Here is an 18835-nt window from a genome sequence, read left to right as displayed (position 1 = left end):
CCACGACTTCTGAAATATGATGGATAGTGGCTTAGCAACTTCATCTGCCAGTTCCCTCAGGACCCGCGGATGCGCCTCATCAGGTCCCATGGACTTGTCCACCTTCAGGTTCTTTAGATGGTCTCGAACCTGATCTTCTCCTACAGTGGGCGGTTCTTCAATCCCTTTTCCCTGCTCACAGATGACACCTTTTAAATCAGATCAACCTTGAGACAACAGATGAAGTTGAGAAATGAAGTTTCGAGAGTCTTTTCATTCATTTCAATTTATAGAGTCATGCATAGATCAGATATTTATTTTGTATAGACTACACTAATCTTATTGATGCTGATGTAATTATGCCCCTTTAACTTCTGTGGATGTGGTATCCTGTACAAATATCAAGGTACAAAGGGACTCTTTCTGTGGTTTATCTTATGCCGCTTGAAGAAAAATGCCAGATGATGAAAAGATCCTGCAGTGCACTTGCATCTCATTGGAGTGAGACATATGCACATAGGCGTAGCGTGCACACTAGAGGAGGTCAGGAGGGCTATAGGGGGACTACATGCACAGGTGTGTATGGTGTCAGCAGAGTTAAATGGAGAAGCCTACTGTGAAAGTAGGAGATGAGTGGATATGACAAATTATTGAGAATCGTATCCATAGAAATGGAAAAACTCAAGTTCTGCATTCTTGTATCTTTCCTGTTTTAGAGCTTTTTAATGGAACTGGCTGCAGGCAAAGGTCAGCTGGGAGATATTGAAAACTTAGCTGTTAAATATGGAAGGATCAGTCCCAGCAAATATTCTGAGATCCAGATCTGGCTGGAAGAGATCAACAGCAGGTAAAGGTGCTACTGATAAAACAGGATTGTCTCATGGGGACAACTGGAGAACGGACCTTTCATGCACATCTAGACAACAATGAGAGAATACCCACCTGATAGATTTTTATCTCCCAGAATTGATCTGAGGGGAGGTTTTTGTGTGTGGCTGAGGTTTGCTGTATTCAGGTGCGGCTGTTGCTGCCAAACAGACTGAGGCAAAGGGGCAGGGACTGCTCCCTGGGGCCACACTGGGCCTTGTAGCCAGAGCTTGTCCTGCTGCCCCATCCAGGGAGCAGAGCAGGTTGGGGGGCAGCCTGTAGTCCCCATGGCCTGACCAGTCTGTGAGGGGGGTGTCGTGGGTTAACCTGGCCGGCAACTGAGTGCCACACAGCCACTTGCCTGCTCCTCCCTGGTGGGATGGGGGAGAGAATCGGAAGGGTAAAAGTGAGAAAACTCGTGGGTTGAGGTAAAGACAGTTTAATAGGTAAAGCAAAAGCTGAGTGTGCAAGCAAAGCAAAACAGGGCATTTGTTTACCATTTCCCATGGGCAGGCAGGTGTTCAGCCATCTCCAGGAAAGCAGGACTCCATCACATGTGACGGTGACTTGGGGAGACAAATGCCATAACTCTGAAAGTCCCTCTCTTCCTTCTTTCCCCAGCTTTATACGCTGAGCATGACGTCATGTGGTATGGGATATCCCTTTGGCCAGTTGGGGTCAGCTGTCCCAGCTGTGTCCCCTTCCCACTTCTCATGCACCCCTAGGACTGGGGAGTGCTTCTTGGCCCCTGACTCTGAGATGTTTAAACTGCAGCAATTTGTGTGTGTGTTAAAGCACAACGTGAATCCACCTACAGGTGACAGCAATGGAGTCTGGGCAGTTCTGTCTGTATTGCACTGCAGCAGCTCATTTGGTTACTTAAACATCAGGGTGAATGTGCCCTTCACAAATACTGAAAGGAACATCAAACCCTGTTTGACTTCACCAAGTACGTTTAGTGCCTGTTGTGTACATACTCCTGGCACCAGGCTACTCAGCTGGAACTGAGAGGCACAGCTGAGTCCTGATTTTGACCACCGTCATTTGCTGGCATCGTGTTCAGTCTGTTCTGTTCACCTGCGTAGGATCCTCTTGCTTGAGATGGCACTGAAATGAACTTTGATGTTGTGGGGGAGTGTTACTCTTCACCCTCTCAGCCCATTTAACTTCAGACGAAATCTTTAACAATAGAAAATACTATAAAATTTTCTGAATAGAAAAAGGATATAGCTCATATATTACAAAGGCTACAAATTGAATCTGCTCGCTAGATGAAGGCAAGTTCTGGAGTAGTGGCTGAGGCTGGATGCAAGTAATCTGGTTATCTCTCTCCAAGGTGGGAACGCATGGAAACTCTGAAGGAGGAGAAGGGCTCTGAGCTGATTGGAGTGGCTGATGTGAGGACCTTTCTTCAGGACTGTCAGAGCGTAGGAGTACTACTGCAAGACAAGATGGTCCAACTCAGGGATCTGGAACCAGGGAACTCACCAGCTGGGCTGGAGTCAGACAAGCGCAAACTGTCTACAGTGGAGAGAGAGGTCCTGGTGATAGAGAGGAAAATTGAATACTTGAGGAGCGTTGCAAAATCGTAAGGAATCTGCTCTTTACTTCCATATTCTTTGCTAGTTCTTCAAGATCATTTTGTAAATTATGACTATAAAGAGAATGAGTAGCTTATGAAATTTCTCTTGAAGTTTGTCTTTCTAGCAACCTGAAGAGCTGACTTGCCTGCTGAATTGAGATCATCTCTCTTGAGTATGGCTGGGTGATTGGTGAAATGGTTGCTTCCAGAGTTCACTGTTGTAGGAGGATAAATACCACAGGATTGTTTGTGACTCTCACAAATTGTCTCTACTAATGGGAGTTACTTCCATGTTTTGAACTAGGTATCATTTAGGTCCTGAAAGAGGTTAATTGAGGGAAGCAAGGATGAAAGAAGAAAGATAGCAGAGAATTGTGCACAGTAATTTGAATTTCTAATACAAATTTAAAGGTTTTTACTAGTTGAGGTTTTCTGTACATGCGCAATGGGAATAAATCACTGAAGCACAACAGTGTTACCAGAGTCTTTCACAAGGATGACTTTCTGCAGTACACCATATTCACACCAATATTTCTTGCTAGTGTGGAGCATTTGTTGCCTTAGCTGACTTTCTTTTTAATGGAAGTGTAAATATTCAAATTCATTCCTTTTAAAGAGTATTGATTCAAACTCTAAATGCCTAAAGTGTTGATCCAATTGAATGTATTTTATTTCCTCTTGTAGGATTAAGGACACTAACCCTGCAGAGAGCAGGGCCATCACTGAGCAGGTGCAGAACATGGAGAGGCTTCTGGCAAAGTTCAAGCAGGAGACCCAGAAGAAGCAGGACATTCTGCAGCAGGCCCAAAACCAACAGTCCTTCCTTCAAGACAGCCGCAGGCTGCTGCTGTGGGCGGAAGGCATTCAGGAGAAACTGAGCAGTGAAGAAATGGGTGTGGATGTGGCTTCTGCAGAGCAATTGCTGAAGGAGCATCAGGACCTGCTGAAAGAAATTAGGTCTCAGAAAGAAAGGTAGAGAGATTCTGTCAGGGTGGGCAGAGTGGGATGATGAGACAACAGTACTGTGAAGATTAAACATTTCTATCACGTAGATAAACTATGTATGAAAGTGATGCTGAGAGTTTATTAAACACTCTTGAAACTTAGCATCAAAAAGAGACTGCAGAACGCAAAATCCAGTTACCTTTTGCATACTTATCCTGATGGCTGATGGAGGGGGAAGGAGGAGCTATATGTTTGGAGTACTACTCCCCAAGCTTTCCTGACATTCGGATAGTGCCATCTGCACTTCTTTTTATGTTCCCTAAGTCCTTCCTTTCTAAGGCCTTATGCTTCTGGTTGTTGTAATCTTTAGTTCTCCTTCTGCACTGTTATGAAGTTCCAGATACTGAGTTGGCCTTCCTCTACCTTTTAATGGGAAAGCCTGCTTATATGGGCTTTCAATCCAAATGGGGACATCTCACCTACTGTCGCCAGCATTTATCCCTGAGCAAACAACCAGCTGCACTTTGTAGTGCACAACTATGGCTAGCAGGAAAAGAGTGAATAGGAGTTTAATGTCTAGGCACTGCCAAGAGAGCAAAGAGCTATGATGAAAGAGAATTCATATTCACTCATGCAGTGAGGTCTTGCTTTTCTTTTTGACTCTGGGAAGATTTGTGCAGCTGGAAGAGCTAGGTCGCAAAGTAATCCACGAACAACCCAGTAACAGCAGGACCATAGATGTACACCACTCCATAGAGAGGCTTGCCAAGGAGAACAAACAGCTGGAGAAAATGTGGGAACAGCGACAGAAAAAGCTGCAGGATGGCCTGGAATTGCAGAAGTTCAATAGAGAGGGAGATCGTATCAATGCAGCCCTCTCTGGACACGAGGCCTTTCTCCGGGGGCATGACCTTGGGGTATGTACAGCAGCTGATTTTGTTTTCCTCCTATTCCATCTCCCCATCCAGGGAGTAGCAACAATTTTCTCATTTAGATCAGTTTCCACAGTCATGGCATTCTAATAATTGGAAACTAAACTTTCAGGTTCTTATGTTCTTACTCATCTTAATGAGAATGAAGATCATGGTCCCTCAAAGAAAATTTTAAAATTTTTGTGATTTGTTGCTGTGTTTGTATATGTCAGATGGTTTATATACGATTGACTCATCAATTTGGTGGCTAACCATTAAAACAAAGATTTCGGCTTGAACATAATTAATATTTTTTCGCAAAGTTAAAACCTAACTGAAAAAATAAAGATTTTCTTTTCATTGAATATTTTAAAAACATTAAAACAAATGAAGGGTAAAAACAAATGCAGGCAATATTCACAAGATCAGTGAAGGAGGATGTTGTGATATCTCACCATCTTTTTTATGTTTTCAGCTGAAACTGAAACTTTGGTACTTTTAGGTAAACTAAGTGGAATAAAGTTTTACTTTGGTACAACCTTTTGTATTGCATGTACCTAGATGTGCCAGAGTGCTGGCATAAATTCAGAATGCAGATTTTCTTGAAAGGTGAAAATGAAACTATAATGGAAACATAAAACAGAAGAACCAGCTATGATACACATCTAAACAGTTCCTGCTTGTTTGTAGCCCTGAACATCCTTAGGCGCATGCAAAATGTACACTATGCCATCTGTCTGAAAGGGAAGAGGGAAAATAAGGTCCAAAATTGTTTTTCATTGCTAGAGAAACAACATATGACCAAGAAAATACTTGATCAAATTTTCTTTCTTAAATGCAGGACCACGTAGATGCTGTTCGAAGCCTGCTGAAGCAGCATCAGGAATTTGAACAACTGCTGATGGCACTGAAGAAACGAGTTGAAGCACTTAATGGAAATGGGGTGAACCTAATAAAGAGCAGGCACTTTGCATCTCACATGTGAGTCCAAACTCCTTCCTTTTTTATTTAGTTTTAATAAACAATCCAGTGTGATTAGGGTGAAATGAAAAACTTCCTCTGAGCCAGAACTTAGTTGATCTCCAAGCTGTGATCTGCTGGATGAGAGGGAGGAAGAGATTTTTTTTTCAAAAAAATACAGATTTCCACTGCTCTCAGGACAAATAAGCAAAATGCCCTAGGTTAAAAGTGGCATTTGACAGAACGCTAGAATAATTCACCTTATAACATAAATTACATATAGCATTAAAACATCCTGAATGTAAACTCATTAAATGCCTACATAAACCAAATTTTCCTTCATTTATCAGTATCACATATTAGAATTAATATTTGCTGTTAAAAAGTCTCAGAAAATTTCACAAGGAAATAACTCATCAGGAGCAACACCTTCACGTTTTTGTCAAAGCTGAACTTTCATCTGTAATTCCTTTACTGTGCTAGAGCCAGTACAATCTAGTAAGGGGACCTCTACATAAACATGAATTAGAAATACAGGGTCAGAATGGACCTTCTGGGTCAAAAAGACCATGTTCTTGTGATCACAAGTGACATTGTCTTGAAAATTCCCTCCACAAATTTATAAAACTGCTCTTAAAATCTGATTTCTTGCCAGCACTCCTACCATTAGTAGACCATCCCAGAGCCTCATTGCACTTACTTCACAGAGAAAATTATTAGTTAAGACGGAATATTTGGGAAAGAGAAAGATGTCTGTGTGTTTTAGTCAAACATACATGACTGCAGTTCACTAATGTCACACAGCCATACAAAAGGAAAATTCAGAGCAGCTAGCAAGCAATAGCTGCTTTCCAGATGAGCCTAACATGGCCATGGGATAGGGCGTATATCCCTTTGTCCTGTCAATTGGCATGTTGAACTAGATTCCATTTATATCATAGTCATGACCACAGTACAAGCAAGGGGAACTATGACTAGTATTGCATTGGACTTACTGTTTTTCTTGGTAGTATTGAAGAGAGAATGGTCACTCTCCAGCGAAGGTGGGAGCAGCTGATACAAAGCAACGCCGAGAGAAAGCAGAGGTTGTTGGAATCCCTACAGCTGCAGGTAAAAGGACTGATACCGCAGATTTGGTCAGGCATGTGTGAAGTAGTTTTGCTGTTTGTCTTAATATGGGACAAATCTTGAATTGCTGAGCATTCCTACTGCAGCTCACTTTCTTTTTGTCTATAAGACAGAGAATTTCACTCTTCAGGGAGAAGGTGATGCATTGGTGATAAATCTTACAAAGCCATAACCATAGCAAAATACCAAAACAAGGATGGAGGTATTGAATAGAAAATATCAACAGAATATTTTGTTTACTGGATAAGTCTATTCTGCTCCTTACTTATTATTGTTCTAGGCCTGAATAATTCAGTACAGTTACTTACGGTAACTGTACTTTTGGTACCAAATTTAGCTTCCAGTGCTGAAATACAAAGTTATACTGGAGGACTGGACCTTTTATGGCTATAACAGTCTATCAAAAATACAAACCTTCACTGACAATTAAAGGCAACAGATTAGTAAATGTGGTAAAAAAGAGACTAAGAGATGTTATTCTGAGGGCTTAAAAACTCGTCAATGGTTCAAGATCATACCTCTTCAATTAAAAGTGTTGATAATGTAGAACAATTTTTATATGAAAATGTATCGTTTTCCTAACTGTTAGGAAAAAAAAAAAATCAGGGCTTCATCCTAAGAGCAAGGATGCACTGCAAACCCACAAAGAATTAGAGATTAAATCAATTTAATCCTGTTTGTTTCGTAAGGAGTTTAATCGTGATGCTGCTGAGCTTTTGATATGGATGGAAGAGAAGTACAAGATTGCATCAGATGAATCCTATCGTGATCCAACAAATGTTCTACGCAAACTGAAGTGGCACGAGGCTGCTGAGAAGGAAATGATGGCTAATGAGGAGCACTTTGCAACACTGATAAAGGTGAAGGCAGTCTTGGAGCTAAATCTTCCATCTTGTCCCAAACTTCACAGATGCTGGTCCGCTCAAAAAAATTATGTGCTGTGTTTCTCCAGAAAGGAAACCAACTGATTCAAGACAACCATTATGCTGCAGTTTCTATCCAGGAGAAGATGTCAGAGCTTCAAAAGAAATGGAAGGAATTGTATGGCAAAATGATAGAGCGAGGTGACAAGCTGAGACAAGCTGGGCAGCAAGAACAGCTCATGGAACTGCTCCAGGTCAGAAGGCGATAGGAAACAGAGGGGAGGAATGGCCTAGGAGCCTAGTTCCTCTGTTGTGTGGTCCTTACAAAAAAGAACAGAAAACCATACAAATAAAAGTGTATTTTGAGGTGTCCATTTTGTCTACAGTCTCAGAAGAGAAAACCAAATATAATGCTGACCACATTCACTCCAAAGCTATGAGCAGGATAACAGTGCCAGCACAGCACCAATACAAAAAGCTGTTGAACTCAGGCTCAGCACTGCATCTGTGTGGTCATCCTGTACTGGGAAAACAATCAAAACTCGCTGCATTTGTCAATGCTGTGCAAACATAACTGCTTGCTTGGAGTCAGTTTGGGGGTTGGAGGCATGACGTGTACGAAGTACATTGTCATCCAGGCAAATTGTATAGGACGAACAATGTGCTCTGAAGCTGTTTCAATACCAGTATGTCATAGAGTTGCTGTTGTGTTGTAGCTACAGTCTGAAACCTTTGAAGATTGTTGAACTGTTTCGTATTATGTCACCGAAGATAGTTTAAAGAGGCTATTTTTAATGATGTGCTTTACTGTCTCAGAGAGAAGTGTACTCCAAAATAGTGCGCAAAACAAAATATTCCCAAGAGATGCCCCTTAGAGGCACCGGGCCATCTTGTTAACAAGAAAGGGCATATGGATTAAAAGTTGTGTCCAGGAAGCTGTCATGGGAGAGGGTGAGTGAAAGAAAATTATGTTGAAAGGTCAGTACAAGTGTGCCATAATCTTTTCCTGTCAGGATGCCAAAAAGAAGATAGAGAAAATTGAGAAAGTTCTTCAGGAATCTGAGACAGGCCATGATTTGCGCTCCAGCCGTGACCTACTCAAGCAGCACAGACAGCTGGAAAACGAGACACGTGAGCTGGCAGAGAAAATGAACTCTATCGTATCTCATGCGAGGAAAATGGCCACCAATCACTTTGACTCCCAGAGGATTCTAGATGAAACACAGAAATATCTGAAAAGGTGAGGAGTCACTCTCTTTTTATCTCCACCCATTGTGACAAATAACATTTTTTTGTTCTACCTTCTAGAAGATGTCTTTTGGTTGATTAGATTTAACCCCTATTCAGGAATGATTTCTCCTCCCAGTTGTACCATAACTGTGCTTTGATCTGCACCTATGCAGCTACCTGTTGACCTATCTCAACCTTTATTGCTGCACCTTGTTTCTTGCCTGCTGCACTCCTCCTCTAGTCCTTTGCTTATCCGTAAGTCATCCACTGCTTTCTAAGAGGTGCGGTGATCCAGCATTCAATAGTGACTAGTCCCTTAAAACATTACAAGACAAGCCTAGGACTTCAAAAGTGTAAATCACTTTTCCTCTGCTTACGTTTATTGTTATCGTATAAGCCTACTTGCCAAAAGTTAGTCTTCTGGAGAAGGAATTCTTGTATGTACAGCCAGCACTAACCATTAAAATTTAATTGCAGAGAAGTGTCCAGTGTTTTCTAATCTTCACGGTGGTATCATAGCCTAATTCACTTGGCAGAATCAGGATAAAGATTTGTTTTAACACATATTTAATGGGTGACCTCCAGGTTTGAGTCGTTGCAAGCACCTCTTGACGAGAGGCGCAAGTTGTTGGAAGCTGCAGTGGATCTCTATGAGTTCTACCATTATCATGACATGGAACTGAACTGGATTAATGAGCGATTGCCTATTGCCCATTCCACCAATTGTGGGAAGTCCTTGGATGTGGCTCAAAGCCTGTTTCAAAAGCACAAGGTAACTCAATTAATGGAGTGTATTATAGCATGTTGGCACACTACATTTCACCTCCTGCACAGCTCTTCTTCACCTTCAGGAAGCCTGTTGCAAGCAAAATGTATTGTCACATTTTCAGTGAGTACATTCACTGATTCCAGAACTAGCCCAACTAAAATAGTTCCAGTGGATTGAGACAAGTCAGCAACGTGGTGATGATTTTCAGAGCAAACATGAAATTTGTCATATTTTGGAGTTTTATTATTCTGAGAAATTTTGTAGCTCTTCCTATTAAAAGTGGATAAAAAGCTAGTGTACCTCATACTAAATAGGAAAAAAAAGAAGAGGTTTTTGCTTTGTAACCTACAAATTGATCTGAGTTCAATATTTTGGCTGTTGTATGCTCATCCTATTTTAGTTCTATGTTTACTGCTTCATTATACATGCAGTCTTGAGGTCCATATGTGTTAGATTCTCTAGGAGAGCATATAACAGCAACATATTTACAAAGACAGGTTAACACTGGTTTCCGGAGCGTTTGATTCTTTATAGCAGTGCCTCACAGCCAGAGAGGCATCTCAGAGTTGCCCTGCACCACAGGCATCACTGGATTTTGCAGCACCTGGATTGAAAGTTACATGAGAAAAGTTATAAGACCAGTGGGGGAGGCTTTATGGAGCACGAGTCCAATGATTTTTATGGTACTGTTGACAATGTCTCTCTTCCCATCATCCTCCATCCCATTCATCTTCTGGGTCATTTTATTTTCCCATCAGCAGCTCAACACTCTTTTCTGAACCCCCCAGCTTTGTGTCTCATCCCTCATGCTGCTTCAGGTCCCAGACCTCCTCAGCTTCTGGGCAAGGGAAGGGGCAGGTGCATGGTAAGGAGAAGGGGTAGAATCAGGCCAGAGCACCTGGTTGAGGACTTCTGTGCGTAATGCTGAGCGTGTAGGGAAGTTAAGGGATGTCTGCCCCCACCTTACAGACTCTTATCGCCTCCCTCCATGGCAGCACAAAGAACAGAGCATTATACAAGCGAGGCTGGGACTGGTGGTTGAGGCTGCAGCTGTTGTAGAAACAGACAGTCCTTGTGTCCACTGACTGTACTGCACCCACTGTCACCAGCTGCCAGTTTTGCTTAGGACTAAGAGCACATAGAATTTCTTTGTCCTCACGTACCCTTCCTGTATTCCTATTTTTTCTTTTATCTCATTCTCAGGAACTGCAGGCAGAAGTGAATGCCCACAAACAGCAAGTCCAGCGCATCCTGGATAAAGGAAAGACCATGGTTGTAGGCCAGCATCCATCAGCTCAGAAAATAAGTGAGAAATGCCAGGAGCTTGTGACTGCCTGGCAGGGCTTGGAGAAGGCCTGTGAGGAAAGGATGAAGCAGCTGCAGCACTCAGTTGGCTTCCAAGAGGTACAAATTATAGCAAAGTGCTTACACAGTAGCTTCTTCAGACAAACAAGAGGAGCAAAGTTGTAAAGTGAATAAAAAACCAGCCTTACTCGGACTAGTATTCACTTCAGTTGCTTGAGGCTAAAATCCCGGGAAGAGAGGACTGGGCTGCATACCTGAATGCAGCCCCCAGTCTAGAGCTGCTGCTCTAGAGGTTTGCCTTGGACTCTGTACCCATCCCTTATGGTTGTGTGTAGAACACACATTTCTCCTAGTAGCAGCTTCTTTCTTAATGTTTTTGTACAGCCTCAGGCTTTGACTTAAGTAATGCAATCGGTGCTGAACTGACTCTTCATACTGGAGAATTTATGACAAGGAAATCAGAAAAGAAGCAATCTCTTGTGCCATCCAATCTTTGCCTGTTCCAGGCAACAAAATGATACTGCGAATCTCTTTCGCTCTCAGCACGCGTTAGGACTTTTGGCCCTATTATTTTCAACAGGACACTGACCTTTATGTTTAGCCTGTTAAAAAAGATCATATATAAATATTTATCTAAATCCAAATTTTCTGTCATCAGTGGATCATGCAGGAGTGCAGTTATTCAGATAATGTGCAGTTTTGTAGACATAAACAGCATTTTACGCACAGAGTTCACAGGCACACCTAAAGTATATTCCCTAGGGAATTTGATCATCTGGCTCTTATTTCGTCCATCTGTAAAAAGAGCTGTCCATGCTACAGGCTTTTTATAGGTGATTTGAACTCCTCAGGAAGAGGAAGGGGAAAGGAGAAATACCACACTGATACTATACAGTTAGCACCTTAGTGAATAAGGTACAGGAAGAGTCAAGTAGGGATAGTGATGTGATGTGAAGAAAGAAAAGTGAGACAACTGGAAACTTACTACCAGAGCTTTGATGCCTGGAGAAGACCTTAGTTACCCTGCACTGAAGTCTTCCATCTGTGTCCTCCTTCACCTTCATATGGTTTGACAGAACAGTGTGGAATAGTAGTTCTTGAGATTAAATTAACTTTATTTGTTATTTAATAAAACATCACAGTAAATCTTACAGTGCACTCTCCATTTAGAATTTATTAGGTTAAAAAAAAAAATGACATGAGTATTTTGAAAACTGAGGAAGAAACTAATTTGCTTTCTCTTTAACTGATAGTTTTTAATGAATACTTCAGACCTGGAGGCTTGGGTAGCAGAAAAATATCCACTTGTGACAAGCAAGGACTATGGTAAGGATGAAGATGGAACACTGAAACTCCTCAAGAAACACAAGGTATTTATCTGCTTAAATTCTGAACACTGGCCTGATCTTCTGATCGGTCTGCAGTTGTAAAATTTTCTATCTCATTGATACTTAAGTGCCCAGCCATATACAAGACATTTCACGTTGATGTGTGTCTACATGTGAATGGACTGATAGAAGAGATCAATACAGCTTACTAATATGGTCGGAAAAAAATGTAGTTTGGGAAAAAAGCAGAATGGTGAATATTCTCATCTTATTTTTCTGAGGCCAAAACTGACTATAATGTGATATATCCTTTTCGGTCTTAAGAGATACATGCAGAAGCCTTATTTTTTTTCCTAGAATCAAAGATACAGATAGAGTGTTATTCCAGGAATACTTTTCTCTGCCTAATCATGCATCAGGAATTTCTAATTATTTTTATTTACCTAATTTGTTTCAATTTATATATCCTTTTTTTTTTCTGAAAAATGTTGCTAGAGTATGATCTAAAATTGATCAAGTCTTGGAAATGTCACATGCTTCCATAAAGTTTTTCTCCTCTTTCATTGTCTCAATGACTACACCATAGGCAGGTGCATAAGTTCAAACAGTGGATATCTCAGACAACTGACTCTCAATCTACTCTTTTCTCTGCCAGGCACTGGAGCATGAGATTGCCATTTACCAAGATTTGATGAAAGAACTGAGTGAAAGTGCCCAAACACTTCCTCTTGTGGGCTCCATCGAGTATTTTGAGGTTGATGCACCAAAGGAACAAGTTCATTCAAGACTCCAAGAGCTGCAGGAACTAGCAGCAGCAAGGTATGAAGCAGAACTGCCCCTTGGATCCTGGGTTTGGTTCAAAGTCCACTGAAGTCAACAAAGAGTATCTCCAGTTACGTCCCTGGAGTTTAGATCATATCTCTTATCTCCTCTGTTTTCAATTGTACTTAGGAAATTACATGTTTCTATATTAGAATTCTGTGCACCTATGAGTCTTTCATTATTGCTGAACAAGAACTCTACATTTTATTCAGGGATTTTTGCTACATGTTAAGGATTTGAAGCCCCCAAATTTCCTCTTTACCCTTCATCATCCTCTTGTAAAGTGACTTGAGATGCCAGATTCTGACTTGCCTTTGTGGTATTTGGAATCTGCTATCAAAAGGAAAAAAAAGTTTTCAAAATATTTCCTTAATGTTGCTTGAAAATTACATGGCAGAAGGGAGACAGTTACAGTTACACTTGTCTTTATGCCCAGTAGCTCTGCTGGTATAGGAGGGATTTTTTTCTTGAATGAGTCATTTACTTTGCATTTCACTTCCTTTCTGTTATTGTTACAGTAAGATGTTTACAACAGGACAGTTTTCTTGCATGCAGGGTATTTAAACACTTCTGGTTTCTTGTCAGGAAGGAATAAATGTCTGAACAGTTTAGGTTTTTCATCCACAAAAATTTCACTCAGAAAAGGAACAGGGCTCTGCAAGCAGAATAACAAATAAATGAGTCTGAACACTAGAATAATTAAGCCTAGAGAAAATGCTGATATTTTACCTTTTGTTTTTATTCTTGTTTACAATTAAAAAAGTAAAAGCATCAATAGAGAATCCTGTGAATGAAAAGTTCAAAAAAGAAATACTCAATACCTAGAAATACCAAAATGGTTGTGTGTGCTGAACACAGAAATATTTTGTGTTCATTCGTGCTTAATGTTAACCTGGGTCTCATGGTGCCTTATTGATACTCTCGTCTGTACCTCTGATCTGCATTCTCCTTGGTGGACTGGACTCTCTCAGCAGGCTACATCTCTTGTGGGAGGCCTGTAACATGTCAGACTGTACTATAAGATACTCTAGATGATCAGAAATATGCAACAGGTTGTAGCAATTTTGCTGAACAGGCAATAGGAACAGAATTGCATAAAATGGCTTTCAAAGCACTTGCCTTCCTGGTGCATCATCCTCAGTTAGAAAGATTTCCTTCTCATTTCCATAGGTACTACAATTATCTTTAGAAAGACAGATCTGGGAAAAAATGAACAGTATTCTCATGGGAAGGAATAAAACCACCAAAAACCAAAGAAAAAAACCATCACCATGGAGAGAGCTCAGCTAGGCACAGTGCTTTTCCGGGAAACTCAGCCAATGAGTCTGACCTGACTTGATAGCTGTCATCCTACAAATGTAATTTGCAATCTTGAGAAATAAAGTCAGCTCTTTCATTAAAGTGAATGAGTCTTGATGGTGAAAGATTTTGATGATTAGTAGGAAGAAAGTTACTGATTTTCCTCCTCTTATATGCCCTTGGTCTAATTGTATCTCCTTGTCTCCTTCCCCCAACAGAGGGAAGAAGCTGGATGAAACTCTTGTCTTGCATGAGTTTCTACGAGAATATGAAGATCTGCAAGACTGGATCATTCAGCAGAAACAAACAGCCAGCTCGGAAGACTATGGAAATGATTATGAACATATCTTGGTGGGTTTTTTGAGTAATAGGTCGAAAATCAACCAAACTGTATGTAGTGAGACTGTAAAAAGATTCTAAGTTTGTCCTTGAAAACTTTTAAGACAGAGTATAAATAACAGGGAAACTGGAAGAGAAAAATGTGAAGAGTGAGTGGGACGAATTGAGTCATCATGACAGGCAGGCAGCGTTGCCTAACACTTACATCCTGTTACCATGGGGGCTGAGCTGTGTGAAACAACTGCAGGCTGAAACGTCTATGCCTTCGGAGAGCAACTCTCTTCTATTTTTAATAGCCAGATGTTTCAACGTGGTGTCCATTAAGGATTTTTTTCATCACAAATGCTGATGTACGGACATCTACAGCTATACCTCTCCACATGGCACAGAAGCTAATCTATTCTCAGCCCGTTAGGAATTAATAACCATTCAGAATCCACATTTTTATAATTTATTTCTAAATTACTTATGTCCTAAATCTTAAAATTGGACTACATTATTCAACTATAGTACTGAATACACATTTGCATTCATGAAGTGAAAACATATCATTTAATAATTGAAATGCATTGTGCATTGGAAGTTTGTTTCTATCCCCACTAATAATGTTTCTGCCTCCCATCTGCATCACAAACCTCATGTTTTGCTAACAGTTTGTAGCTCCTTATGGTTTTTGGAGGTAAAATCCAGTCATTCTCCGCGGTTTCTCCATCTTCTAATATGATCAGCTTATGATCAGTCTTTTAGCTGTGCTCTGATAGCTGAGCAGGTATGTTTGGCGAAAGAGAGCACTCAAAATGCCTTTTGGTAATTGTTGTTTTTTTCCCTTCAAAAGCAACTTTGTGCCAAATATGACACATTCCGACACCAGTTGGAAGCAGCTGGGAAAAGAGTTGTGGCTTGCCAGCAGCTGGCAAACAACTTGCTGAACTGTGGGCATTCTGAGTCTCGGGAAATTCGGCAGAAGCAGAAAGAACTAAGGTAGGAGACTCGTGTTAGCTCTATAATGCTTTGTCTTTTCAATTCACTCTCAAGGAGGAGGAAGTGAGAAGGAGTTAGAAAAGGATAAGGCATGTCGTCCCAATTGTCTAAATGCAAAATATGTGGTTTTCTCACTGATACAGAGCTGCTGTTATGCCCCAATTAAAAATAGACTACTGCCGACATTATCTGCTTCTTGATTTGGCTTCTTGTAAATTGCATCGGAGGTGCTTTACAAGTAAGGGATGAGGGAACTTCTTTTGCCTTTTGAAACAGGATCACCTAACTGAAAGGCTAGGAGTTTAGTTGCTTCTTTATTGCTTCCGATTTTTGAGTTTGAATCTCATGACTGCTCTACAGAACAACGTTAATACGTCTGAGCTTCTCATATCTGGCATTGGTCCAAACTGGCCCAGAAGGGAGGCATGAAGGAATAGTAGAGTCTGACTCAGTCCTTCATGTCCTGCATATAAAACCTGAAAAGCATATTGGAGAGGGGCATTCTTATATAGGACCATCTATTTAAGTGCCTGGAGCAGTCAGGAGGACATGGGCAGAGTAAAGTGAGAGACATGCTGCCCCTCATCTCAGAGAATCACTCCAACTGAATTTAATGGCAGGAAGTAAAAAACAAAGTAAGAGGAGGTCTTGTTTCAGTCTTTCTTCAGACTATTAATCTCCTTTACTCCTAGTTTGAGTATTTTACATGGTTCTTTTCCCCATCCTCCCTTGTAGGAACTCCTGGGAGGAGCTGTTGGAAATTACCAGATTACGAGGTGAGCGGCTGAGAGATGCTGAAGCAATTCACAAGTGCTACCAAGATCTGACAGATGCTGTGGCCCATATTGAGGTAAAAAATAATAGGAAAGCCTCATATAATGAGAACTTCATTTCAGCTTAATTTGTGGAGTATTCTTACGATTCTCAGCATGCTTACTGCTGACTTCTAAAAAAATCTCAGTAAGAAACCTGTGTGATTACTCAAAGTACTAAAAAAAAAATAATCCTGGGTAATCCTTAGATGCCTGACTGGTCACCTTGTGGGAACCGTTGGGGAAACCACATGCAATTAGAGTTGTTGATCTGTGGCATAAGCCAAGACCAGGGCTTGAACTAAGTTGTCTCACAATGCAATGTGCATAGTAATGTTGTTTGCAGTCATCAGGCCTGGCTAAGAAACTGTTTACTGTCTCACTTTCTTCTTTGTATACCACTGTAGCTTTATGTGCTGAAGAACTTATGAAAAAGGCATTTGTCTGGATTACAGTGACCATTGTCCTGGAAGGCTGTCAGGCAATCACGTGACCTGATGCGAAAAACTGGGCTAAAAAACTTTTCCTCTCATTTCAGTGCCCCGTACTGGCAGTAACTTCAAACAGTACCAGTGTGAAAACTTAGGGGAGAAGTCCCAATGAAAATTTTCAGGTTTCTGTTTTATCTGAGCATCCTGAAGGATTTCATGGAGAAACCACATCCTTGCTGTAATGAGAGGTGTGGTTTCCCTAATGCAGATGTGTACAGGAGGTGGCAATCCAACAGAGCTTCAACTGTCTGCAAGGCAACAGGGTTTTGTTAGATTATGTGTGGTAGATTCTCTTGCTTCTGCTCGCAAGGCTGCCTTATTCACCTGTTCTCTTTCCCTGTTGTGAATGGAAAATCAAACATCATAATATTTCACTGTATACCAGCTGGAGTTTTCAGAACCTGGTGCATATTTAATTTCAGTGATGAAGTAGTTAATTCTGTGGCAGTGACAAGTGATAGTTTCAGACTAGCTTTTGGTTTATCCCCATGCTGAATTTGGCCCAGGCGACTGTCGAGGTTTAGGCCGACCCAACAACTAAACTCCACACAGTCGCTCTCTCACTCTTTCCCCAGTGAAGTGGAGAGGAGAAAAATATAATAAAAGGACTGAGGGTCGAGACAAGAACAGAGGAGGAGCACCCACCAACCATGGTCCTGGGCAAAACAGACTCGGCTTTCTTAAAGCAAAACAATTTATTAGCAATTACTTAAAAGGACAAAGGGAAACAAAGCCAGTTACTTGAGAGGATAAAAAGAAACAAAGCCAGATCTTAAAAACAACACCTCCCCCGCCCCTTCCTTTTCTTCCCGGCTCTACCTTCTCCCCTAGCGGCTCAGGGGGACAGGGAATGGGGGAGCGCAGGTCAGTTCATCCCATGTTGTTACTGCCGCTCCTTTCTTAAAGGAGGAAGAGTCCTTACATGCTTTTCCCTTGCTCTGGTGGATCCCCTACTCACAAGGAAAAAATCCACAGACTTCTCCAACGTGAGTCCTGCCCACAGGATGCAATCCCTCCCCATTGGATTGCTCCAGTGCGGGCTTTACCACAGTCTCAGATTCTTAGGGAGTTGTTGCCACTCTCTCCAGCGTGGGTCGTCCTACAGACTCTAGATGCGTCTCTACCTTGTCGTGCGTTCCATTCTCCACGACCTCTCTCAGGCTCAGGCATCTCTTCTTCAACATGGGCTTCTCCACGGGCTGTGAGTGGGTCTCTGCTCCACCGAGCCTGTCCTGGCTGCAGGGCGCCGCCTGCCGTCTCACCACCGGTTGCAGGGGAAACTCAGCTAGGGCACACCTCCTTCCCTTCCATCTTCACTGACTCGGTGTCGGTGTGGACATTTCTCTCAGATCTCAGTCCTCTCTGCGTGAGCTCAGCCCAGCGCGCACCCCGGGAGCGAGGCGCTCCCCGAGTTCCCCCAGCGGCTCCGTCCCCGCCATCCTCAGCGGGTGGCGCCGGCATGGCACGAGCAGCCCTCAGCCAGGAGCCAGGGAGCGGGGGCGGTGCCTTCCTCCCTTCTCTCCTCACTCCTGGGCAAAGCACCTTTTCCGGTTTCTTTGTCCCAACTTAAATAGGGCAATGCGCAGAGGTGCCGATTGACTCAGCCCTGAGGGGGATGGGAGTCCGATCTGGTGGCCAGAACCGGGTCTGACCCGGTTCCAAAACCAGGGAAGTCACAGGGAGTAAATCCCCTCTCCTGCCACCAGAACCCCTTTACATCAAACCATCACAGCAACCAATACAAAATTCCTGCATCTCATCTTGTTAACAAGCTTCACTGCTGGGTGCAAGAGCAATTCATTCATCTTGCCCATCCCTTCCTGTGTATCCTGATCAGATATCTTTTCTTTTTGCTTGCTGGGTTCCCAGCACATGTCTATCTAACAACTAAATCCCCTCAGAACCTCTGTTGAGTTAAATAAACCTTTAAGTCTCCCTTTATGTGATGGTTTCTCCATTCCTCTCATGTTTGCAGTAATCTTTCTTTGCATATATGCCGTTTTAACTCAATTTTCCTAAGCATGTGTAACTAAATTTTTATTTAAAGATGATTCACAAATAGACCACTTGTATCCCAAAGAATGGCCTGAAACTGCTGGTTGTTAATGGTACTTGAAGAATTCACTCAAGTCACTGCAGTAGCTATTCAAGATGGATTCTCAACTCAAAGCCTGTAAGACATTCTGCTGTATTGTCTGATCAAGGAAAGACTTGAACCTTCATC

The 18835-nt window shown here is 41.9% G+C and overlaps 1 protein-coding gene across 1 annotated transcript in view; it reads left to right on the top strand.

Moving 5' to 3' along the window:
* The window catches only part of SPTBN5 (spectrin beta, non-erythrocytic 5), a 102555-nt gene that overhangs the window by 20602 nt on the left and 63118 nt on the right, over positions 1 to 18835 (top strand). Inside the window, exons 14-29 of the mRNA XM_086613486.1 lie at positions 696 to 826; positions 2183 to 2434; positions 3113 to 3400; positions 4044 to 4290; positions 5126 to 5265; positions 6255 to 6354; positions 7062 to 7232; positions 7325 to 7489; positions 8249 to 8475; positions 9051 to 9237; positions 10438 to 10638; positions 11793 to 11909; positions 12523 to 12686; positions 14207 to 14339; positions 15163 to 15308; positions 16044 to 16158. Coding sequence (XP_086469612.1) covers positions 696 to 826; positions 2183 to 2434; positions 3113 to 3400; positions 4044 to 4290; positions 5126 to 5265; positions 6255 to 6354; positions 7062 to 7232; positions 7325 to 7489; positions 8249 to 8475; positions 9051 to 9237; positions 10438 to 10638; positions 11793 to 11909; positions 12523 to 12686; positions 14207 to 14339; positions 15163 to 15308; positions 16044 to 16158 — 2784 coding nt within the window. The remainder of the gene's footprint in view (positions 1 to 695; positions 827 to 2182; positions 2435 to 3112; positions 3401 to 4043; positions 4291 to 5125; positions 5266 to 6254; positions 6355 to 7061; positions 7233 to 7324; positions 7490 to 8248; positions 8476 to 9050; positions 9238 to 10437; positions 10639 to 11792; positions 11910 to 12522; positions 12687 to 14206; positions 14340 to 15162; positions 15309 to 16043; positions 16159 to 18835) is intronic.

The sequence above is a fragment of the Tauraco erythrolophus genome, chromosome 6, assembly GCF_009769465.1.
Source record: "Tauraco erythrolophus isolate bTauEry1 chromosome 6, bTauEry1.pri, whole genome shotgun sequence".
In the NCBI taxonomy this organism is placed as follows: Eukaryota; Metazoa; Chordata; class Aves; order Musophagiformes; family Musophagidae; genus Tauraco; species Tauraco erythrolophus.
This window is presented reverse-complemented; position numbering and strand designations above follow the sequence as displayed.